The sequence below is a fragment of the Lonchura striata genome, chromosome Z (assembly GCF_046129695.1).
Source record: "Lonchura striata isolate bLonStr1 chromosome Z, bLonStr1.mat, whole genome shotgun sequence".
Lineage (NCBI taxonomy): Eukaryota > Metazoa > Chordata > Aves > Passeriformes > Estrildidae > Lonchura > Lonchura striata.
The window spans coordinates 4,906,554-4,932,302 of record NC_134642.1 but is presented as its reverse complement, the minus strand read 5'-3'; the positions used below and the strand labels follow the sequence as shown (position 1 = coordinate 4,932,302).

At 42.9% G+C, this 25,749-nt stretch overlaps 2 protein-coding genes across 12 annotated transcripts in view; both read left to right on the top strand.

Annotated features, from left to right (window-relative positions):
* NRG1 (neuregulin 1) overlaps positions 1 to 25,749 on the top strand; it is a 442,748-nt gene that overhangs the window by 328,314 nt on the left and 88,685 nt on the right. For 5 of the 11 annotated variants that reach the window (XM_021534812.3, XM_077790063.1, XM_021534810.3 and 2 more), the window contains exons 1-2: positions 15,189 to 15,292; positions 15,730 to 16,420. The exons of 5 other annotated variants lie outside the window; for them this stretch is intronic. In XM_021534812.3, the coding sequence (XP_021390487.1) occupies positions 15,793 to 16,420 (628 nt within the window). In that variant the 5' untranslated portion in view covers positions 15,189 to 15,292; positions 15,730 to 15,792. Of the gene's footprint in view, positions 1 to 15,188; positions 15,293 to 15,683; positions 16,421 to 25,749 lie in introns of those variants that run through there. One more of the 11 variants, XM_021534809.3, reaches the window with a different exon arrangement.
* LOC144248186 (uncharacterized) lies at positions 15,173 to 15,334 on the top strand. The gene has a single exon (XM_077790066.1). It carries the CDS (start codon positions 15,173 to 15,175, stop codon positions 15,332 to 15,334), a length of 162 nt encoding a protein of 53 aa, XP_077646192.1.

Here is a 25,749-nt window from a genome sequence, read left to right as displayed (position 1 = left end):
AAAATGTAGATGTTTTAATAGGAATGTTTGTGGGGAAAAGGGAAGGGGACAGGGATTCATTCACTAAACAATGTGTTTGATCTCAACTAGAAAGACAGCTCTACAAAAAGAACACAGGCTCAAAATTAGTTACTTGAGTTGTATAACTCATGCATTAATTACTGACAGCAGCAATGTACTTTTCAGATGGCCCTAGCTTTTATTAAATATTCTCACATTCTCTTACCACTTATGAAAATATTTCCCTCCACTTACAAAAATATTTTGCTGTGTTTTCATTATGTGAAAGGCTGTAAAGAAGTCTTGCAGTTACTAGTATATTTGCTAAATAATTGGAGAGAGGTCCCACAAAGCATCTGCCTCTTTCTCCTGCATTCTCACACTCGTGCTCTGGGTAAACACAATGGGTGCTGCTGGTCAGACATCAAACAGTCTTTCTTTCCCAGTCTTTAATGGATATACAATCCTGCTTAGATTTTTTCTAACTTGAGGGAGGTTGTACATCTGCAAATGCAAAAAGATATCACAGGGGCAACAGTCACAAGTACATGTTAATCTTCTCTAAAAAGACTGTCTAGCAATTGGATGTTAACAAGACACTGGCCAGAGGAAAAATTTCCTGAGTGGACTTAAGGATATGCCTTAGGACTAGTATGAATGTAGGCTGGGAATCCCAGACCAGCAGTTGGGCTTCTGAGGGACCACCCCCTGAATTCTGAAATTCATGTGCAGAAACCCCAGTGGATGCCCAGGAAGACTTTTGATGTCTCAAAAACAAATTTATTTATTGTGAGTATTAATCCAATCAATTGCCAAAGGTTGTTCCAAGATCATGTGCTGAGTGTGGGGAAGCCAGAGGTAGCCTGGGGAAACCAGGCAGACAGCCAGCTGAAGATGACTAAGATGGAGCATGGGAAGTTGTCTCTATGTCTGTCCATCTCCTTGATCCTGCCTTTGAGGAGCTTCCTCAAAGTTGTAAGGAAGGGAAAGAAAAAAAAAAAAAGAATAAAGAAAAGCATTAAACTCTGATCATCTAAATGCACCTACTATTTTTATGTGAGAGTGTTCACCAAGTGTCTTCTCTGTTCATTAAGTCTTCAAAAAAAGCTTCAGTGACATTCACATCTCTGATGTTAAAAATGTATCATTATTCCCTGCAAAATTGGAGACTTCCTTCAGCAAGAGGAATGTAGAAGTTCTTCCTAAAACAGTCTGTCATGTCACACATGAAAGTGTGATCTCAGGAGAGAAAGAAGATTCCCAAGGCAGGGAAAAGGGTAGCCATGATAGGTTATTTTAAAATACAACCAAAACTTCTATTAACACCTTGGGTGAAGTCTGTGATTGCAAAAGGATCTGAGCAGGATCCTGGTTCATCCAGGACCCTCTAGGGTAAGGAATGGAGGAGAGACACATACAGTTACAGGTGTGGAAAATGTCCAAGGCCACATGGTTGGATCTGCCTGTTTACCAATTTAGGTCCATTTTAAGTGCCTGAGTATAATTTTTTTTTTTTTTTTTTTTTACTGGCTTCCTTTTTTTTTTTTTTCCTCCCTCATAAAGGAAATGCAGTGACTGCACATGCCTTATTAAAAGATTGCTTGTTTGGCTGGTGGCCAGAGAAGAATAATTTCTCTTATTGCTCAGTAAATCAAGTTACTGTCATTTTAAACACTCTAGCTGAATTTCTGATGAGCCCATGAAAGAGTTAATTCTACCACTCTCATGGTACCACAGCACTAAAATAACAGAAAATTTTGGGATTGTAAATTGTATCCTCTCTTATAGCATAAATTTGGAGCTTAAACAAAATTCACATAAAATTATGCCATTCTGTAAAAGTCTTACTTGCAAAATATACAAGTAGAACTGTGGTCTAGTCAAGTGCAAATAAAATACAAGCAGAGAAGCAGTCTCTTGAATTTGTAGGTATTTCAAATGCATTTGAAGAATTTTAAATAAACTTCTTAAAATGTTAAATATTTTTTAATTTCAGTTAACACAACCTTTCTTATGTACAATAATAATCAGGCTATCCTGGACTTGGATGGGCATGTTGATTTAATTTGAAGTGGTGGGCTCCTTCTCTGGAAGGTTTTTTTGTTGCTTTTGCAATTGAAAGCCTTTCTTTCCTAATAGGATTAGCCCAAATAATTACCAGAGGATTTCTGTGTCATCTGAGCACTCTTCCCCACAGTGGTATTAAAAAGCCTGTCTTCAGTACTGAAATAGTCAATGGCTGTGGGTAGCTGAAAAGGTCACAGTCAACTGTTACCACTCAAACCAGAGAAAGTCATCTACAAAGGCAAGACTGCAGTGTTTTTTACCCTAATCTCCATTATGACCAACTGTTCCCACTGTGGGAAGAATAAAAATTTGGCATGAAGCCACTCGGGAGGTTCTGGCAGATAGCAGGGAGAAGTGAGGGACTCCAGCCCAAATGGTGGGGTCCTGAAAATCCTTTGCAGCGCTTGTTCAGTGACTCACAAGTGACCTGGGATAACAAAGGTTTAGCATTGCATGTGTACCAAATTCCATGCTAGCTAGTCCTTTGGTTCTGAATGCAGACCAGAGGCCTCCCCCTGACCTATTGGGCAGGGAGTCTAGTTGAGTTTTTTTGGCAGATCCTTCAAATCCATGAGATCTGTTAGCAGTCTGTGGGAGAAGCTTCTGACTCTTCAGCTTTAGGACAGCTCCTTGCTGCTTTTTATAATTTTTACATTTTAGGCACTTCATCAAGAGCAGTTACAGATTTTGTACAAAGAAGGAACCCCTTGAGGAGGGGAAGAAGAAACTGTGACTCAGGTTGAAACTGCGCAAAGGTGTCCTGCTGGGGAAGCAGGTCTTAATTAGTGTCTGTGTCTTTAATCCATGTGTCTAATCTGTAAGTCTATTACTTGTTCAAGTCACGCGGTATGTTTCTGCTTTTCTAAGCCTTCATTTCAGTTCTGGCTCTGTATCCATGTTCTGTGCACCATAACATGTTGTACAGAGCAACAGAAAATAAAATCTGAAAGGCATTTCTTCAGCATTAATGTACAGCTACCAGTTTGACAGATACATGTCTGTAATCATAGGTCACTGGTATGCCAGGAAGTGAGCACTTGTGGCCTGATTTGTCCAATATTCCTTGAAATTACAGGACATACATGCATACTTTGTCCAGCTCACTGTGAACACTGTTGTTTTGGTAGGGAAAAGGCATCATAAAGGCCTTTATTTGGGGTGCTTCATCTTAATCTGTACCTGTTTCCTCCCTGCCCAGCCTCTGTAGACTGCCAGCTCATGTAATTGCTTTTGAACATAATCCCATTCATGGATCAAAGAAAATGCACGACCTTATTGTCGCAAGTTAATTTTTCCTGAAATAATTCTTACAGGTTGTCCATTGTTTTCCATCTCAGTGATAGATTCACATTCATCATTCCTTCCAACTTGTGTGCTTTTCCAAATAGCTGGTATTCTGTAGCCTCTTCAGCTGGATCTCTTGGAAACTGTCTCAGTATCTAATGCAAGGGCAAGCTGACTGTTGCCAGTAGCTACAACTTACCTCTATGCTGGTAAGCAGTAAACCTGAACTTTCTGTCTGCTGCAGCCACATCAATAATGCATAATGTTTCCTGTAATTACATACATGCACAGAGATTACTCTTTTGTTTGTTTGTTTGTTTTTGGTTTTTTCGGTTGTTTTTTTTTTTTTTTTGTTAGAGGAGGAAAGAAGATGGAGGTGGGGAAGGAAGGTGGTGGAAACAGATATAAGTAATTATTCATGCTGACAAGACCCCAGCTGCATAGGTTTTTAATTAGCCCATGTCTAACCCTAATAGTTACTGTTGGGATAATGCTAGCACTTCTTAAGCAGGCTAGCTTAGAAAAGGAAGTGTATTGTCTGCTCACACCTGCACTGTGTAGTGTTACTAGCACATACTTAGCAATGCAGGCCAAAACATTGTAATTCTTTTCAGTTCACTTGGTTAGATTTTAGTCATATTGTATTCTTCAAGGCAGTCTCAAGGAGTGAACTCCATGCAGCTGCGCAGGGCTGCTTTCCTGATGAAAGCAGGAACTGATGCCTGATTAAGGAAACGAATGCAATTTACCAAATTTCACATATCTTTCAAGTGTTAGTAACAAGGCCTCCAGAGAATCATTTCAAATCCATCAGTGAAGCAGGAGCATGATCTCTATTCTTCAGAGCAAAAGGAGTTCAAATTTCAAGACACCTTGTCATTTCGTTCCTTAACTAAGCTGAAGGCTTCTGGAATAAGTAGAAATGTTTTGCCCATGAATGGGTGTCAGCCTGGTCCATCCTTGAGAGCTTGGTCTTTGTCCTGTAGAGCTGGTGCCTTTAGAATGGAATCTATTTTGGTCACATCCTTGTTTTCTCCTCTAGCATGTGCAAAATTGTTAAAATACTGTTCTTTATTTGGAAACCCTGAGGAAGGACAAAGGATTTAGTGTGAAATTAGGAACATTGAGAGTTTTTTCCTGCCCTTTGGCAGCTTTTAATTTAATTGGAGTTAAGCAACAGTTAAGCAGTATAAAGAGTTTAAGCAAGAGCTCTCAAGAGGAAGCATTTATTAGATACTCACCATTTCCATAGCTGAGTAGGATGGAATCTTGCTTACAAGATGATGGGATCATATTTGACTCCATCTTTGCAAAAGCAAATTTCTGAAGGAATTGGAGAGTTTTATAAGGTCTGGCTTCAAACTGTGGCCCTGATAAGAAAGGGATTTAGGGACTCTATTTCATCTAATCTATGTGCATACAGGCCAAAGTCACAAAGTGCCATTTTCTTTCTCTTGGAGCCCTGTAGGCTTCCCTTGTCCACTTTGCAGCCACTATTCCACCACAGGCAGAGCATACCTATGATGGTGTGCATGAAGACAGCTCTATTTTATTTGACTTTCCCTCTTGATGCTAATTTGGATGAGCTTGGCTGGGAACACAGAATACAGGATGACCTTAGCCCTGCCTCTCTGGACTGCCTTTTCATATAATATTTCAGAGTAAATGCATTTATTCCTTAGACACTCTCAAGAAGGAGGAAGAAGACAGTCTGTCCTCTCCATTCTGTGTCTGTAATGTCACTCTGCAGCCTCTGCAGTGAAACACAGGCACACATAATGCACCCCCAGTGGACATGACCTGCAGTGTGAATGCAGGAAATGCTGCAGGAATAATGAATCCTTCAAATGAAATTATAGTTATAAACTCATTCTAATACATATGTATGTGTGTATCAGCCCTATCACTGCCTGTGAAGCTTCATCTCTAGGTTGTTCAATGGTCTGCTCAGTGTCTGCAGCACAGAGTCTGCTCTGTAGCTTTGAACTGCATCAGGGAAATGAACATATCTTTGAGGTTTCAGAGTTTTCTCTTTGCTGGTTTCCTCTCTTGCTCTTAACAAGACTCAGCCTGATGCACTAACATTGAAGTCCTCTGTGTGAGAAAAGTTAACTACCTTAAATCAATTGATTTCTGGAAGATGAAAGTTTTGCTTTTCTTCTAGACCATATAGAGCACAAAAAAAGAGCCTGAGTGCAGAAGTGATAAAGATGTGACACGTTAAGCTTTGCACTTAAAACTTAGCTCTGTAATAAAAGCATATTTGATTAGACTACTCAAAACTCATTACTGAACAAAAAATATCCTTTGTCCTAAATATCCTTAATTTGCTGGAAGCTGACAGTTTTCCAGCCAATTCCAAAGGAGTGATTCGTGCCTTCTATAGCCTTCTGAATGCACTAAGAAAGAATATTAAACTTTAAATATTAAATGGTACTAGGTAGTAAGATTCTGAGGCATTATGAGACCTGCTGTTTTTATAATTGCTGAATTTTTGCAGTTATAAATATCTCATTGATTATGTGTTTCAAACAGTGGACATATGAACTGTGCTAATTGTTTATAATCAGGCAACTGAACCTAACAAGTGTAATTGAATTAATATCTCAATTTAGGATAAGATGGATTAATTTCATTATTTAGATGTATTTGTAGAAAGTTGCTAAACAAACCAGCTCTTGAGGTGAAATCATAATATTTTCTGCATGCAAAATTCTGAAATTTGGAGATTCTTGAAGTATAACTTTACTGTAAGATGTACGTTAAGATGTACTTTAAAAGTCCAAGCCACAAATATGTTAATGTCCTATCATTAATACATTTTTATTTAATTATACAAAAATTCTTCCATACAGGAGGCGGCTTCATGTCTTTGACTTCTTTTTGCTTTTCTAACAGCAAAACTATTGAATACACATATAGTAAAGAGTTACTCTATGAAAAATTCCATGAGTGGTTAGAATATTAAAAAGTGAAATAAAGTGTGGTGCCTTAAGATTTAAACAGCAGCTGTTGAGAATACGTGTAGGTACAAAAATAATTCTATTTATAAAAAATAAAAATTAAAAAGGTGCAGTAAGTACAGTCAGATTATTTCAGAGTGATGTGTATCCTGTTGGGACCTTCTACGAGCCTCTGCCTAAATTAAGCCCAGATTCAGGAAGCACTTTGGGTCATGGTTTCACTATGCAAAGCCTTTTGAGAGAAAACAAATCAAGACTTCAGGCCTCTGGATGGTCCTATTCTCTTCCTTCCAGCCTAGGACATATATAGATATATAGGCACTTACAGGACCAGTATGAGAATTAGGGCTGAACAGTGTTAGTGTTAACTCTGCATTAGTGCAAGTGACAGAACAGAAGAAGTAAAAAGAAAGGAGAGACAATTAAAATTATGATATTGCCACCCAAACTGCTTATCATTAAACCACTGCACTGTGCTCCAAAAATGCCTTCTCAATTCCTGAATTAGGCTGTGATTCAAAAAGGCACTTAGATGTATGATGTGGCCCATCTCAGATCAGGAAGGCATTTCACCACTTGTTTAACTCCATGCACATTTAAGTATTTTATTAACTGGGTATAAATGAGGAAGGAATCCCTTGGTTCAAGGTTTTTCAGGACCTTGACTCAAATTATCATTGTCCAGTGACTCTGCCAGTAGTCAGAGCACTGTGAATACAAAGGCTGACAGCACAAAATCCTGCGTAGCTGAGCCTGTGCAAAATAGCAGTATTGCCACTGTCCTATGAATACCCATGAGGAATTTTTTTCTGTCTGAATAAAGTGGTTCAAAAGCAGGAGTGCAATACTAAGGCAGGTGGGAGTAAATGACCAAGCCTGAACCTCATGACCTCACTGCTGCTCCAGCTCACTGCCACAGTGTGAAAATAAATAATTGCATTGGCCCCAGCAGGTATGCTGGAAATTGCAGTGACAGAATGAAGGGGGTGTCAGACCTGGGAAAAAAAAACAACCTCCAAGCAAACAAATAAAAAACCATCTGAATTGCACATGGACTTTCTCTGTCTGTTTCTGCCCTCAGGCAAAAGAGCCTAGCAGAGTGCATTACTCGTCTTTGCACCCCTTAAATGTTCCTTTACCACATGGTAGACATAATTACCATTAGCCTGAACAGTGGTGGGGCCCATCCCAGTTTTGTGACTTAGCAGAGGCTGGAGAAATGAGTCAGTGCCATTGATGAAAACCCTGACATGCATGTTTTCATGTCCTATTTCTGTGTCTGGTGTAGTGCCGCTAACTCTGCTTTAGAATAGGATGAAAGAAACTCATTGTCTTACATTTCATTTGAAGATGAAAAGACTCAGAACACCTTTTTAGCTCCCCTGAAATAAGAGCCCATTTTATGTCAGTTTTCAGTTTCAGCTACTGGCTGTAGCTATTTTAAGTATATACTTTTCTTAGAACAGCCATTGTAGTTGTGTTGTTTTTTTTTTTCAAATCACTGTTTCTGGAAGACACAGCTTGTAAATGCTTGGTGTAAATGTGTACATGTGATGCCAATACAGAAAATACTGCTACAGAGGCAGCACGAGCTCTCCCAAACATTTTCAGAATCACTGCTGTTTGTATACTGTTCTTCAGACATTTCCAAGTAATTTACTAGCATGAGGACCTCCTTCTGACACACCAGCATCCAATATACTTGGTTTGGCTTGAGGGTACAAAGAAGATTAGAATAGCTTCTTCATATCCCCATCTTCAGTGCTGTCTGAGGGTAGGGGGTCTTTTCATAGCAATCCTTTATACCAACCAAATTAAGCACACTAATGATTCTGCTGACACTGACATATTTAGCTTCATGTCTCTTCATGAATATGTGCTCATTTTTGTTGTTCATCTTTTCTTGCCTTTTCTTAGAGGCTTGATGCTTCATGTCCTCACTCATATGGCTGCAAATGGGCAGAGGGTTTAAAACAAAAGGAAGAAGATGATGGAAATGGGCAGAAGCATAAAAACAGCACTATCATCTATGTTGCATTTGCTTTACATCAGCTGAAAAATAGGATATCTGTGTGCGAGTGACAGTCTGTCCCTTTTAACATTTGGAGTTCAGTGACAGGGTTGTATAAAAGCAAAATGAAGTTTTCTTCTTGTGCCATTTGAGCTGAGAGATGAGGTTCCTAGTAAGGGCTTTTGGAAGGACTCAAAGAATGCTGGCATGAGTCCAAGGGAAATGGATTATGGAAGGGAGATTGGTGAAACATTGAAAGGATGAATAAATGAATCATTTTCTACCACGTGTAGTGGCCCACACCATGACTGCTGGCAGTGATGTCACTCATTGGGCCTGATCACTCGCTTTGGGTCACTCCATCTTTATATAGAGCACTTATTTAATTTGAAGAAAGTGCAATCAATAAAAAGTGATCCTTTTATCTTCTTCATCAATCTCTTCTTAATGAACATGCACTTTTTTCCTTCTTAGATTCTTCGTTACAATGCTTTTAATTTCTCAGTGTATGGTAGAAAAAGGGTGCAATCAAACACATGATGGAGCAGTTGGTGCTGCATGCTGCTGGTTGCTTCTTACTGAAGAATGGGCATGTTCTTCAAGGAAAGGGGTCGTCTGGGGGAGGGGGTGCATATCACTTGTTCTACATTGATGTATGGTCCTCTGAGTATTCTTTCTTAAGCTGTCATACAGCAGAGCCATGAATAACCACTTGTGAAGAGGTATTTTAATTTTCTGATGTCCCAGCAGTTGCAAGACAGTAGATATTTCTTAGGGAATCTTTTTGTGGACTATTGAGACTTTATTTAAAGGAGAAAGATTGAAATCCATTGGCTTCCATGAGAATGACTCACCAAGCCTACTTTCCAGAACTTTCAACACGTTTGGGTCTTATGGTATGACTGAAAGGTCAGCTGAGTTAAAAGCTACTTGCGCTCTAGTTTGCAGGACAATGTCGGTCATAATCACACACCTATTCACATCTTTGTGTCTGGCCAGAGAAAATAGTCCTCTGCAGTTTGGTAATATAAAGTCTATTTCCCTTTAGTACTGTCATGGCTTGACAGGGAAGTGAGTATTCTCAGGAAGCTGGGGTCAAACCAATCAGTGGTCAGGTTTGGATATTGACACCTGGTGTGGCCACTGAAGACATGGATATGCCTCTGAGAACACAGGGGGTTAAAAGCAGAGAATTCCCAGGGAAAACTCTCTTTTGCTCTGTTCAGGGAAGAGTTCAGGCCTCTCCTGCCCAGCCACAGGCTGGGTGTGGGAGGGGAAGCCGTAAGCCTGGAGAGGTTGGCCAGGGGGTGAAGGGACTGGAACCGGGATGGATGAAAGGGTGGAGAAAACCTGAGATGTCTTTGTGTGTTCCACCCACCAGAGAGAGAGAGACAGGGAGCCTGTGCTAAAACCCTGGAAATTCGGGATCGTGTGCCGGCAGTGCCCGCGGAGGAGAAAGTGAGACAGGGTTGGGGGAAGGTGCCCAGCCATGGGAGTTCTGGGCAGCCGAGATTCCAGCTGTCCTGGGAGCCCGAGACTTCTAACCCTTTTCTGGATAAAGAAAGCTTTGTGAAACATTAATCCTCCTTGATCTGAAAGAGGAGACAGCCTGCGGCCTGAGATGTTAGAAGAAGAAATCCTAGGTGGGAGGAGATGATGGAGTGGTCTTGTGGACTTTCCATGTATAGCCACAGACTGAACCAATTTCTCCTGCAACAGAGGCTACATTTTTAGAGGGGTGCAATGGTTGGAGCCAAGAGAATGACAGGAGTGGAGTGAACAGAGGAAGATGAGGAGGGTGTGGTGGTGCCGTCAGTCTTCAGGGTAGAAGAAAATCTCTGTTCTCGAGACCCAGGGGAGGAGAAAATGGGGGGGGGGTCTGTTGTCCCAAATTGAGAAACTGTTGTTCTTTGGTCCTTGGCAAAGCATCCTTAAAAGGAGCCCTATGAGCAGTTTCAGTCCATGCACAGTGGTGAGAGCACTGTACATGGAAAGGAGGATGTCACGATGGCAGATTTTCTGCAGGCAGTGCCATGTGTGACATGGAAACACAGGAGATTCGGTTTCCTGGGGGTCTGTGGTGCAAGGGAGAGAGGAGTCTGGGCTGAGTACTGATTATCTGAAGGGTGGTAACTTGATTGATGGTCCAAGTTGTGTCTCACTGTGGTTTGTTGGAGTTTGGGTGGGGGGAAGAGGAATGTTTTCATTCTGGATTCAGGGTCTTTTACCATAGTAGTAGTTTAATAAAGTTCTTTCCTTTTTTTTTTAAGCTTGAGCATGCTCTGCTCTGTTCCTGATCACATCTCACAGCACTCATCTGGGGAGGGTGTATTTTCATGGGGACACTGGCATTGCGCCAGGGTCAAACCATGACAAGTACCCATAAAACTGGTGTTTTGTGTTATTTCCTTGAGCCTTTTGGGAGTTAAACTTTAAAAAAAAAAAACAAAAACAAAACACCACAAAAAAACCCACCTGATTCTTTGCAAAAACAGTCCATGAAACGAAACTACAGTTTTCTAAGGCTTTCAACCTGTTATTTGGCAGGAATCCAAATCTCAGTCAGAGATCAGCTTCATTAGTGTAGACTCACCCTGCATTTTCCTCTAAGCCAAAGAGATCCAGGCTATGTAGGAATCAGGAATAAAGCTTTGCACATGAAGCTAACCTTACTGCAAACCGGCAAGTAATTTCTTGCCTTATCCTGCTGTATATACCACCAATGGGCTACCCCAGTAAAACTTTGTTACCTTCAAGGTCATGCTCCCACTCGATTTCTTCCAGGCCTCCCTTCCAATGAGCCAGTTGCTGACTCTTCTCAGCCACTCATCTTCAGCCGGGGCAGAATCCGTGTTTGAGCACAGCACGCCACTGCTAGCTTGTCACTACAGAAATATAAAAAGCTCAAGCCTGCAGCTGCAGTATAAAACATTTCTGCATTTCTTTGAGAGTAAGGGGAATTATTCAGTTTATACTTTTATCTCCAGACCCTAAGTGAGAGACCATCATCAATCAGCTTTTAGCGCAGCCTCGAGAAAGTAACGTGCTCCCGTGCCCACCCTGATGCGGCTGAGCACACGGGGTTTAATTTTGCTCCAAAAGATGCCGGGAGGAGCCAGCCCGTAAGGTACAGGATTGCAGCATGGCAGGCAGGCGGTGTGCTGGCCCTGGCTTTGGCCACCTGTGGAGCGGGGCCGGGGAAGCTGTCGGGGCGATGATTCAGCGCCCGCTTTCGTCCTTCTCCTCGGGGAACAGCGGGAGCCGCCGCAGGCGGGGACAGCGCGCCGGGAGCCGCCCCGCTCTCCTCGCCGCAAGCCCCGGAGCCCCTGCGGAGCTGGGGGGCTGAAGCAGCTCTGCAGGCTTCCCTGCGGAGGGGGAGGAGGGGGAGGAGGTCTGGGCACAGCCGGCTGCGTGATGCTGAGGCAGGCGGGCTGCGCGCCAGGGCTGGAGGTGCGGCGGGGGAAAGGACCCGCAGCGGAGCAGGGCACTGCAGCCTGGCCGGGAGCCAGGGAGCACGGGCACGCTGCGGCCGGGAGCCGTGCGGGTGTGCCTGCCTGCCTCCTGCATCCCTCCTGCCCGCCTCCTGCATCCCTCCTGCCTGCCTCCTGCATCCCCCCTGCCTGCCTCCTGCATCCCTCCTGCCTGCGTCCTGCATCCCTCCTGCCTGCCTCCTGCATCCCCCCTGCCTGCCTCCTGCATCCCTCCTGCCTGCCTCCTGCATCCCCCCTGCCCGCCTCCTGCATCCCCCCTGCCCGCCTCCTGCATCCCCCCTGCCTGCCTCCTGCATCCCCCCTGCCTGCCTCCTGCATCCCCCCTGCCTGCCTCCTGCATCCCTCCTGCCCGCCTCCTGCATCCCCCCTGCCTGCCTCCTGCATCCCTCCTGCCTGCCTCCTGCATCCCTCCTGCCTGCGTCCTGCATCCCTCCTGCCTGCCTCCTGCATCCCCCCTGCCTGCCTCCTGCATCCCCCCTGCCTGCCTCCTGCATCCCTCCTGCCTGCCTCCTGCATCCCTCCTGCCTGCCTCCTGCATCCCCCCTGCCTGCCTCCTGCATCCCTCCTGCCTGCCTCCCTCCCGCCTGCCGGGCGGAGCTGCTGCGGGCGGGCTGGGCCGGCTGGTGGAGGAGGAAAAGTCGGGGAGAGAGATGCGCTCCATCCTCAGTTCAGCCAGCCGGGCTGGGGCAGCCAGGGTGAGAAAAGCCCTGCGGCAGCAGGGTGAGAAAGGGAGCATGCCCCCACATGCAGAGGAAATGTCAATTTCCCTGTGTGCATCCCCCGTGCAAATAGCATGCCATCCCTCTGTCCAGCTGTGTGGTGTTCTGCGTGTTCGGTTTAACTTCGTGGCAACCCTGGTAAGAAAGGTGCAGGGCCTCCACGTTCGTTTCTGTTCAGCACAGCACCAGCAAGATGTGAGCCACATCTTGCCGTATCACATAGTTTAAAGGAGAGCAGATAAGTGTAGATAGAATGGAGGGTCATGAAGATTACTGGAGATTGAACACAGGCAGTTTGCCAGGAAGACCAGTGCAGGAAGATGCGGACAGGACTGGGGATTAAACACAGGCTGAGAGACGTGTCAGCATGGAAAATTCTCTTACTGGAAATAGGAAGGTTGAAAATTAAACATGGATAAAGAAGGAAAGTAATTTAAAAAAAAAAAAAATTCTGCCAAGCACTTAGATGCTGTAGTATCTCATCTGTGCAATGAATAGAATATTCCCAGCTGGTTCTCAGCTTGCACTCCGCTTTGAAGAGTGATGCTGTAGCTTCACACTTGAGGAACAACTTGGGTGTGCGAGAGTGTGTCTGGTTTTCCTAGATTTAATCAAATGAAAGGTACATCCTTTCTCTAGAAACCGTGCTTTACTTGTAGCCACAGACCAACGCACCTGTCACAGCAATTCTGCTGTTTTTTTACACTTTGTACAGAGGTTGTGTTGTTAGTGCTGTTTGAAATAGGTTTTGAGATACTCGAGAGAGGCTGCACTAATGCAGGGTATTACCAGCAAAAGAGAACATGTGCTTTGTAATAAGAGAAGCCATATATGTAAATATGCAGTGCAAGCTGTTCTTTCTGTCTGAGGTTGCTGATCACATCATTAACCTAAGGACCAGACACTTCAGTGGTAATGTAGGCTAGATTGTAAGATGATTTATCTTTTTACATTCCTTCAGAGAGTGTTATCACTGGCTGTGCTTTAAGGTAAATGCTCCAAGCACTTGGTTGTAGTAGCATTGTGATTACTTCAGTTGGCTACGACCGCCTCACAGGAAGCTTTGTGATCAGACATCCATCAATTAGTCCTTGACATGACAGTCTGTAAAAACACTATGGGATTCATTGAGATTTTGATAAGTCTTTTCCATGCGACTGTTACTAATGTTCTCATGGAAGGGGGGCTGAGATGGGAGTGGAGTTGGAGGCAGAGAGAGAGCATGGGTAGAGCCAGATGCCTCTTTTGACACCATCAAAAATAGGTAACTACAGAGGAATTTACCTTTCATGTGCCTAAACAAGACACCAGCAAAAATTAGTTCAGGGCAATTTTTAGCACTTGATTCTTTGTTTCCTTATGCATCCTGCAGCCATCTATACTAAAGAGAAAGGGGGAGTCTCACCAGCAAAATTTCAATGCAAATGTTTTAATTAAGTTCAAGGACCTGGAAATTGTATTATAAGCACCTTGCCTTTCATACATGTCTTTATTGTTACATGGGTGTATTTTTCTGTGAGAGACAAAAGAGACTGGGAATAGATCTGATTCTAGTCTTACTTTCATTATGTTAACTGGACTGTTGATTTACCCCTGTATTATACTGCACTGGTGGAAATTGTAGTGTTTTGTATTAGTAAAGGTGAGAAATGACAGCCAAATGAAGTGCAAGCCTTTAATAATAATAATAATAATAATAATAATAAATAAAATAGTTTGATTTTTTTTTAATTTTATTTTTTTAGTGTAAGGTGAGTGAGGATCTAGTCTAGCAACATGTGAGCTCTTGAAAAGTGCATTCAGGAACTGACTTTACTGTGAAGTCTGGGGTTTTTTGGGTTTAGAAATGGGTCGGGAAAGGAGGTTGGGAAATAGAATTTTAAAAAAAGCAAATCTCCTTGCAACAACTCGAATGAAAATTTATCAGAGATGGGAATGGATTGGTGTTTTTTATTTACTCTGCTTGATCTAAGATGCATTCCAGCCCTATTCCTAGGAAATAAAACTTACTCAGGAGCTTGGAAAGAAGAGCTGTCTCTAGGTGTCAGGCAGGGAGAAACTGCTTCTGGAAAGAGGTTTTCCCCCTGGGAGAGATTGAATATCAGACTGAGCGAGCCCAGTCCAACCCAAAGAGCTCCCACCGATCTCAGTCCCTGCTGGAGGACTTTGCCATCGATGGCCGCCGCTGCCTCTGGCCGCGCTTTGCCTGGAGAGAGGGAGTGGGTGGGTGAGCAACTCCTGTCCGCTCCCTCCCTTTGATTTGATGGCCTTTATTCCTCCTAATTGGATAAAATAGGAAGTCACTGACAGTCCTGCGTTGCTGTGTGTACTGATTTCACTCAGAGCAGCCTGCAGAGTGCGGGGGGTGGGGTAGGGGAGGAAGGAGCGAGTCCGCACATCAGGGAAACAGGCTGCGAGGGGGCTGGGGGAGCGGGGCGGGGGGGAACGGAGGAAAGTGAATGAGCGCTCAAGGAGGACAAAGAGGGAGGGGAGATAAAGGGAGTTACCACCGTCTTGGCATCGCTCTTGCTTTCAAACCTCTCTGTAATGATATTGTTTGCAGTGATGCTCAGACAGCGAGCACCTGCTGCTCTGTAATGATTCAGCCTCTTTCAGCCGCCGCTGTAACACGACAGGATGCTGCTGCTACTGTCACTTCTGCCGTTGCCGCTGTTGTTAGAGATTTTGCTTTTGCTCCTTCTACCGCATGACAATTGTTTTCCTCGTCTAAGCAGATACCAGCCTCAGATGCTCAAGGTGAGAGTCTTGCCTTTCGCTCTGGGCTACTGGTTTACTTAATCTGGTCAGTTTGTTCAGTGTTTGTGGTTTTCTTTATCTCATTGACCCTCCTTACCCCTATTTTGTTTTGTTGTGCTTGCTTTTGGGGGAATGTTTCTTCCCCCTGAAGAAGAGCTGAAATTGCTTGAGAGGCGTTTAAGGAATTATAAAAGTGGCTAGCAAACAGGAGCTCAGTAATTGCAAAGCTATTCTCACTCCAGAGAAGCAGAGACAGTAACAGAGGGCTTGGGGACACAGGGACTGGCGGGGGGGGGGGGTCTAATTTTTCCTGTGCATTACTCCTCTCTCAGTTTGGATGATGTTGCTGAGCTTCGACCTTTTATTGACTCCCACTCTGTGATTTTTGCAGAGCACTGTGACTATTACTACCGTCTCTTTTTGTCTGTGTCTCACAGTAATGGACTGTGATAGAGTTAAGGCCTTTTGGAGGTGAGCTGTTTGAGAGCTGATGCTTAAACATGTCTGAAGTAGCTGCCGACACTTTCCCCAGCCCCTCAGCTCAGCTGAGCCCTGACGCGTCCCTCAACGGGCTCCCGGATGAGGAGAACATGCCGGGGACCCAAAGAGAGGACAGGAGGGTCCAGGGGATAGCAGGCCTTGCCGCAACCTGCTGTGCGTGCCTGGAGGCCGAGCGACTGAAGGGCTGCCTCAACTCTGAAAAGATCTGCATCGCCCCTATCTTGGCTTGCCTGCTTAGCCTTTGCCTCTGCATTGCTGGCCTCAAGTGGGTCTTTGTGGACAAGATTTTTGAGTATGACTCTCCTACCCACCTTGACCCCGGGAGGATAGGACAAGACCCAAAGAGTGCTGTGGATCCTACAGCTCTGTCTGCCTGGGTGCCTTCGGAGGTGTATGCCTCACCCTTCCTCGTACCTAGCCCCAAGAGCAAGGCTGAAGTGACAGTGCACAGTGACAGCTCACTTGTACCCTCCAAACCATTCCTCCAGCCTTCTCTATATAACCGCATCCTAGATGTTGGGTTGTTGTCCTCTGTCGCACCTTCGCTGTCACCACCCGCCCTGGAGCCTACCACAGCATCTCAGGCACAAGCAACAGAAACCAATCTCCAAACTGCTCCAAAACTTTGTAAGTAAAAACTATGTGTTTCTTTGGGTTTTTGTTTTTTTTTTTCCCCTTTGCAGAAAAAAAAAAAAAAAGGCACTTAACTGTTCCCTGACTGTCTACAAGGAGGACATGTGATTGACTTGCAGAGCTTAAGCATGCTAAGAGAGATATAGCATGGGTTGTCTTCTGAGAGCAGCATCTAGAATCCTCAGAACTTAATTCTGTCATGTGCAGGACTTCATCTGGGATGTCTGTAAAGGGCTAGTACTGCCTTTTTCTCTGCATCCACTTGTAGGGAAGTATGTGATTTGTTTCAAGGGTTTATCTGATGGCTGTTACACATAGTGTATTGTCCTTATAAATTGGCTTTGTCTCCTGTGCTGGATCTTCCATGTGTGTTCTTTGCCTTGCCTGCAGAGCATTTCTGGTGCATCCTTCCTGAAGTCTGTGGCTGGCAAATATCCCTGTCATCCTCATGAAACTCTCAGAACAGTGAGAAAAAGTGACAGTAGATTTGAAGCAGTTAGAAACCGGGAACTATTACTTTAGCATCTAACTTACGATCTTTCTCTTAAGAGCAAAGCATACATTTCTCTGTACCTTTCTCTATCTCTAGGAGCTGCTTCTTGTTTAACTTGTTTCTCATATGTTGCCTTACTGCCTTTTGTGAGGCATTTCAGGAACGCATTCTTGCTGATGTAGAAAGAGTCAATTTCCAAATTAGACTTCGTTCATTATAAAAACAAACAAAAACAGGTATCTGTATTATTTTCTTAGTAGTGATCATAAAGCATCAAAATACTGCATTACTCAAGTGCCATTTCTTTGACATTCATTATTTTAACCCACCAAATTCAAGGCAAACCAAGCCAGCAATTCCTGAGCTGTGCAAAGCTGTGTAACTCTAGTAAAAGGGAAGACAGCACAGTCTTCTGCTTGAGAGCACAGGGCTGAGGTTTCCTGTCGAAAGCTGCAGTGATCAGAGTGAAAAACTGCACTCCTCACAAATTTCCATGCAGGACCCCATGTCATTTATTCTCTCTCATGCCTTCCCTATAATGCCATAGGTTGGCACGTTGAAGATGGCACATACTGGACCTCACCCTGGAGCTCTGAAGTCACCAGAAGTTCACTTCTAAGTTTAGCCCCACTAAGACTGAACTGAGTATAGATATGTGGCATTTGGATTAAATCTAATATTTCAGGCCAACACCCTTGCCAGTGAAAATGAGTATAACTAGGGTGATTTCAGAGGAGGTCCTTTCAGCTGAGAGTCAGTCTTGAACAGCAGTTCCAGAATCAGTGAAAGAAAGTTCTGAATATTCCTGTAGAAACCCATCTGCCTTTTGCCTAGATGATGGGTGGCAACCATCCTGCAGATTAAAAGTAATTTGCTAGAAGGAAACAGTCTAATAGAGAAACTCTACTGTACCAGTAAATGATAGGGAGCCTTGTCTGTGGTGTTACTTTAATTAACCACCTTTGCAATTAAATAGAACTATGCTAAGTGAGCTTTCTTTTAAATATTGCTGATGCATAAAATCTTTTTTTGTAGTGCAAACGTTCTGACATTAAATATATGACTTCTTAACACACTTTGCTTCATAAAGTGACCAGAGACCACTATTCAGTCATAATTGCTTCAAGAATCCCTCTTGAATTTCCACATATGTGGCAAACCTTTTTCAAAAACATGCTAACTCCATCTCTGAAGTAAACGAAGGGGTGGAGGGGCACAGAAAATATTCTTTGGAGCTGTCACTGACAAAAAGCCATTATCTGCATTTAGATCTGCTCACATCTGGGAAATAAATGGTGGTTCGGAAGTTATGTGATTGGGTTGAGAGGGGTTTTTTGAATTTTTTATTTGGATTTTTTTGTTTAATTTGGCCTTATTTTTTAAAGATAAATGTGTTTTAAGGCATTGTAGAGTTCCATAGCTACAGACTGAAAGGAGAGGGACAACTGGTAGCAGATCAAGTTTGGTTTGCTCTAGGGGAGAATGTTGGGTAGACAGAATTTATTCTAACTGTGGTACATAATTCTGATTATGGCAAGCATATCTGATTATCTGCAAAGAAAAATCAGAAAATCTAGCTGGAAAAATACACTGCAGAAGGTCTGCCTAAGAATTCCAAGAGGCATGAAAAGAACTTTTTTGTACAGCTCTTAAAGCACTGTCTTGGGGTTTTTGAAACAGCTGCATTTCAAACACATTGTTGTGTTTTATGTAGAGCAAGATTTGTTGAAGAGGTTGACAGATTGCATCAGTGCTGACTTTTTTTTTTTAATGCCTTTGACAGCTATAAAATTCTCAGTGACATGGCTTGAAAAGTAGCATCTGCAAATTGGATTGTCCCTTCTTTTGCCTTTCAGTGTCCTTTTTTTCTTTTCAGGCAGAGTGAGGTAATATGTTCCCAGAAAGTCCTTTATGTGCTGAAAATTTTTTTTCCAGTGCAGAAATAAGATTTTTAAAAATGCACGTTTCATCTTCCGTGCTTGATGTACTGTTTCTGAACCTATCCCCTCCAAGAGTTTCCAAATCTTTTTCCCTTCTCTCTTTTCTGTCTTACTCAGCATATTCCCTTAAAGCTGTATCCTTCAAGGTCATAGTCTGCAGAGGGCTAATTGATTCTTCTTTCTCCTGGAGCCTGGAAGAGAAAGCAGAAGAGAGACAATCCTGATAATTGTGTCTGGTGTATTAGATTTAAGACTGGTCTTGGTCCTTTGGTTATTCTTTGCCCTTTATCAATACAAAAATATTTCTTTCTGTTTAGCTTACCTTTCATATTTTAATATAACTTTTCCTTTGCTGAAAGAGAAAGGAAAGGTGAATGTTTTAAAGCATTCCCATATTTAGGGAGCTTGTCAATCTTAGCATAATTACACCAGAGAAGATATTATTACAAGCAGGATATAATAATACACCCTAACCTACAATCTCCCTCCCTCTGAGAAGACATGCAGATTGTAATAATGCTAAGTCAGTTCAGGAGCTAAATTTCACTTCCTCTAACACTATCACCTTCAAATACAATTCCACCCTTTATGCAGGCTGGTTAGACATTCGGTTCTGTAGCGCTGCAAAAAAATGTGTTTCTGTAACAGTAGGTTTTATGTTTCTACAAAGCAGCCATTCCCCTCTTTAAAGGTCTTCCTACAGCCTCCTCTTTCCATTTAAGATTTCCCCACAAAACTCCCAGAAAGGCGCATGTGGAGCTTGCCTTTCTGGAGTGACAGCTCTGCCAAACTAGTGCAGCACTCTTGTGCTTTGGTTCTGCCCCAGAGCAGAGGCCCAAGCAGGCCTTGGCTTTGGAACCACAACTCTTGTAACTCGTTCAAGTGCCACAGGGCACACGAGAGACAGGGCAGGAGACACACGTGATTTTCCACAGCGTGATTTTTCTGTAGTGGGTTTCCCTGAGAGCAGAGCTTGAGGACCATCAGAGAGCCGGGTCCAGAGGATGCCCATGCCTGGTGGCGCATCCACACACCTCCTGCATCCATTTCACTTCTGGCTTCCCTGGCCAGCTGATGTGCTGTGTGTGTAGGCAGTGTGTGCCAGCACTGATGTGCCAGCTGCACTCGTGCTGTGCTGGTGGCCAGCGGATGATCAACAGGCATGTGTTCATCTCCCTGCAGCACTGGAGCTGTGCATGTCCCCTGGGAGGCGGGCAGGACTCCTTCCTATCTCATTTGTGCTGGTCCTCACCTAGAGAATGTGGCAAAATGGAAAAAAGAGTTCTACATTACTGTCAGCTACCTCTGACTACTGGAGGGACAACTCCCTTCCACAGTTTTTGATTTCTGCTTCCACTTCAGGTGTGCTGGGTCATTATTAGCAAAGGATGCTGCTTTCTTATCCTCAGTGGAAAAAGGTTAAAAGATTGCTTCTGAAGCCTGGTAGTGGCTGTTTACCTGGGAAGTAGTCTCAGCTCCCCTTCTAATTTGACATGCTGCACTCCAAGCTCCCTAATTATGGTAATGCTTTAAAGCATCCACCTTTCATTCTCTTTCAGCAAGGGAAAATTAATATTAAAATACAAAAGGTAAGTCAAAAGAAAAGGAATATTTCTGTATTGATAAAGGCATAGTGTAATAAAAGAAGCGAGATCAGTCTTAAGTTGAGGCACAATGACTAAATTTCTTGTGTATTTTTAGAGCTAGAGAAGGGGGAAATTGAATAAAAATTGTACTGTACCTTGTACCATACTGTAAATATTCCTTATATTTTTTCCCCACCTCTTTCACTTCCACTCATCCTTTCTCAGCTCTGCATTTGATGTTCTTTCTCCTAGTCACAGTGATTTGGGAAGATCTGTACTTTAGCTTGATGGCAGGCTAGAGGGAGCCTCTCACTCCACTTAGAAGTGCTGCAGCCCTCTAACTTCAATTTAAGGACAGAGGGTTTGTTCATAGAATCTTCATGCAATGTTTGTTCTTATTCTTGAAAGATTCATTCTGGCCACCTGTGCTCTGTATTTCCAATCCCCATCACAACACCATAGGACTGAGCCCATGCCTGGCAGCCTCTGAATGTGTCAAGGTCTGGGATGTCTCAGAGAGCTGCAGGGGGCTGTATGCAGGGGAGGGGAGAGCAGATGATGCAGCACAGACTGTACTTCAGCCTTTTCTGTGCTCACTGTTCTCTGCAGGGCAGTGCCACAGGAGAGATTTTTTTTTTTTTTCCCAAAACTTGAAGATGCAGGAGCAAAAAGCACATGCTGGTTCATTTCTGACACAGTACTGGATTTGATTAGCTTCAGATGCCTAACTTAAGTGCCTGCATTAGGAAGCTAGTTAGCCTTCAGCAGCATATCCAGCATAAAGGAAGAGACTTCCTTCCCCCAGACAATTCCCAGAGTGATTCTGACAGGAGTCACTCTCTTTCCTCATGGGTCTAAAAAGAGACTACCCTTGCAATCAGTTTCTAAGTTAAATACACAATATGAGTAGTCATTTTGAAAGCCATGATTTTTTCTTTTATGTATCCTGTGAATTAACAACATCTTGTCACAGGGAAGTTACAATTAATCATGGTTAAGATACCAGACAAGTTTTGAGCCTGGCTCAGGAGCGTAGTAAAGGGATGCTGATCTCAGGAAGCCCAGGAGACACAACTGGGCCTCCATTAACAAGCAGCAATAAAGCAAGTGCCACTGTACTGAGCCAGCCAGTCTGTACTGCTCTGCTGTTCCACAGGTCCTGATGGCTGCTAGAGGTATATACTTGTGACAGGAGCACTCATGGGGACTGATGGGGGGGACTGATGCATAAGATGCAGCAATTTTTAGGGAGTTCAGGTCCATTAAGCATTCCAAAGTAATAACTGAGACTTCCCCTTCCCAGTCCAGTTAGCTCACACTGTCTTTAAAATGTCCCCAGCAAGCGCAGTTTGCTCAAACAAATGTTTTATGTTTCTTTCAGTATCTCTATCACCCCTCTTTTTAGCTTTCATTGATTGCATGGAAACAGTTATTCTGTTTAACATACAGCAAACTGTACAGATTGGTCTTGTGTGTCTTTCTCTTGGACAAGCACCCTAAATTCATGGCTTTCAAATTTTCCTCATGGGTGTGGTTTTCCTTTCATGAACCATTCATTGTGCACAGAATATGTTGGAGAAAAAGCAGTATTTCCTGGAGTGTTCTTTCTTAATAATAGCCTGAATTTCTCAGTACAAAATAGTAATCTGCATTTGTATTTATTTTTTAAAGCTTCATTTTGCTTTGTAAACTTTCCTGAGAGTAAGTAATGTATTTGTGCCTCATGGAGCCTTTTGCATGTTCTCCCTCCTCATTTATATGCAGATGTATATGTGAGTATAGAGAATACAGTAGATATGCAAAGTATATGGCCATTATTTCTTTATTAAAAAATTACATTTGCAAGTATTCTGCATCAAAAGTTTCTAAGCAAAACTGATAAATAATTGATGTAATTACAAAATTCAGGGTTTGGATTTTCACTGCAGAGGACTAAAATTATCTTCTTTCCATATGTGTTATATTTTTTACACTGTTTTATTTCCTGTTAATGCACTGCAAATAAAGCACACAGCAGCCTACCTCAGATTTGCTGTGCCTAACTTCTGGTTACAGAGAAACCTTGGGGAGCTTTCTCTGCATCAGATGAGAAAGCACAATTTGGCTTGCTGGAGGCTAAGTAGCAGGTTAATTGTGGTGCAGAGCTGGGATGATATAAATGAGTGTTTTCATCATTTGCAGTCTTGCTAATGGAAGTGCAATAGATTCGCTGCAGAAATCCAACTCAGAATCAATAGCAATGCAATGAGGCAGCTGGTTCAGAGAGAGCACATGTGATGCCAATCTGCTGCAGACAGTACCTGGGCAGAGATTGTGCTGTCTGTCTTTCAGGAAAGGGGAGACAGACCTTAAAAATGCCATGGCAGGTGATAAAATAATTTTGAAAGGAAAATGCCTGTTTCACCTTGGATGGGCTGGAATTAAGAGAAAGGGCTTTCTCTGACTAAAGGAAGGGAGTTGTTTTCTGTGAGACATTCAGATCTCAAAGCTGGGTTTGGACTCAAAGCTGGGTTATTGTTACACAGTACGAAGCTAAGCAACAAGAGAAGTCAAGACTTCTGGTCAAGAACATGACCATGCTTCAGGTCATGTTAAATTCACATAAAATCAAGGACTGAATCATGGTGTGTACTTTGGAGATGGATAGGTGGTTTTAGAGCATCTTCTGCCAAAGGCTTCTGCCCTCTTGGTCCCCAGGCAGACCACAAAGAGGAGCAGGCCCTGTCTTTTGTGGATGGTTTTATATTAGGCACACTGGCTATCTTTACAATTATCTTTTCAGGAGACCACTTTCCTGGAGAGTGAGCACTGTGAATCACATCTTGATCTTTCACTTTAAAACATTTTCTGAAGTACCAGACACAGTAGGAGGTGCACATGAAACGCAGGATCTGGAGCATGACCATTGTTTGGCAATTAGGGAGCAGCAAGGGAGAAATTGATTATTTTGAGGTAACATGAACTCTGCTTATTTACACCCTGATCTGTCTCATCCCTCTCCCCCATTCACAGTAGAGTTTTAGTCACTGAGACAAAAGAAAAGGCTTTAGCTAAGGAAGAATGTGCAGGAACAGATCCAGTGGGACATGGCTGGCCATCACTCAAGGCTTCCCTAAGCCAAACAAGAGGCAAGGTCCATTCAGCTCTGGACAAGATCAGTAGTATTGTAGCATCCATCTATTATGTTTGGTCCTGTATTGTTTAGCTACAAAAGTCTTACTTCAATGTATATCTTCTCACAAAAGCATATTCAGCTTTTTCACATATGCTTTCTCTCCCCCCTCCCCCGTTTTTTTATATCTCTGCTTCATCCTGGAACTTGCTGGCAGTGCATTCTCATAACTCACACAGCTTTTTATTTTGGCAATGAATATCGTCTCAGTTTTTGAGATGAAAGGAAATCAATACTGGGTTGGTAGTCACATGGCACTGGGGGAAATATATGAAGCTGTGATCTTAAGCATGATTTGTGACATAGTTCAGTATTTGTATGGAATTCCTGAAAGATGTTTGAATTTTACAATTTTTAACAGCCAATTAATTCATGTGATTAGACAGATCAAAGTAGAGAAGAAGAGTATCAAGCTCATTCTAAAGCTTTTCTCGTATTAAAAAAAAAGAAATATCTCTGAGACCATGAAAGATTACTTAAATCTTCTAAGGAGGTAAGTGGAAGCTAGTGTAAGGCTACTGGAACAGCATCTTGAGAAGAGAAACTTGGACTTTTCCCTATATTAAATTAATCTGGATAATTCATTTGTATTTCAGCTTGAATTAAATGGCCTGAATTTTCACTGGTGTAAAGGTTCTCAGATCTGTAGCCCTGTAAAACCTATAAGAGCACTGGAATGCACATGATACAGTGACATCCCTACTAAGGGGTCTTCCAGTTGTGGTGTGAAACCTGAGAGCAAGACATTTTCTGCCTTTTCCCATTTCCTAGCATCTCTTTTAGAAAAAGCCGCCTACTTTGACTTTGAAAACACGTTTGTATTCTGACCTCTCGTTCATTTACACCTTTCTCTCCTAAATAGAAAAGTTCTTCCATGCCATGTGTTTCCCACTAATGAAGGTCCATATACACTGTAATCAGCTCAACATTAGATAAGCTCAACATCAGATAACCCTTTTTGACAGGGTAGGTAGGCTGAACTTTTTGATTCTCCCCATGGAGGAAGTTGTTAATAGAGATAAACAAATAGAGACATAATTTTGATGGTACTTAGACATGGGCTAGTCCAAAATTCCAGCAAATGACAACAAAACCTTCTCATTGCCTTGATGATTGTTTAGAAGTACTCAAGATGCATAAAGTAGCATCAGTGGCTTTTTAAAATTTTAAGCAGTAAATCAATAGTCCAGTCAGAGCAGAAGACCAATGACTCACACATGCAAGGACCCTCACCAACCTTCTTCTTTAACTCCCAGGGTTGCATACTGCTTCTCACTGGAATAATAATTCTAAGGGCCAGTCAAGGGAAGAAAAGACAAATGTTGCCCAGCCATGGCAATGCTGTGTGTATTTTAGGAGGTGTTTCAGCTCCCTTATTCCCCATCTGGTTCTGTCCTACTCCAAACAATGCCTTCAGCAAGTCTTCTTGGGTGAACAGGAGGCCAGCTCAATGATTTGAACTGTGCAGTTCCCCTGTACACTTGACTTCTGCTTATGCTCTCAAAGACTTCTCCCTCCATGCCCCACTGACACTTCTCCCATTGTTGGCCCAAAGACCATTTCATCACTTTGCCCTTCATTCAGTTTGTTATTCATTACTTTGCCCTTAATTCACTTTATTACCTCAACTTCTCAAACATTCGGATCTTCCTTCCAAAAGTGGAAACTGTCCTAGTGCATGAATTAATGGGATGGAAGATTTTGATGCTTGCTCCCGTCTTCCCAGCTTGAAGATATGGATTCTTTTTCATTTCTGTCCTACAGATATGCTGAATGGACATATCCTGATATGGTGTCATTATACCTGAGCATATTTTATTGTAACAGGACATGAGAATAATGGGGCATGACTATAGAAAGTCACAATGGTTAATAATGTCAAGATATCAGGGATTTTTAAGACATTTTTATATTTTCAAAACAGGCTTTCTTGGGTTGTAGGTATGCTCAGCAAGACACATAGCAATGTGGCAGTAATAATGCCTTAGCAAGGGAAATTAAGTGTGTCAGGCAGGGAGAAGTTCAGGGGAGTGTAAGAATGATCTTTTATGTATCTGGTCTGAGTCGATCAGGGAACCAACCACTGAATTCTGTTGTTATGGTTTTAGGAATTAAGGAGTGCAGGATCAAAA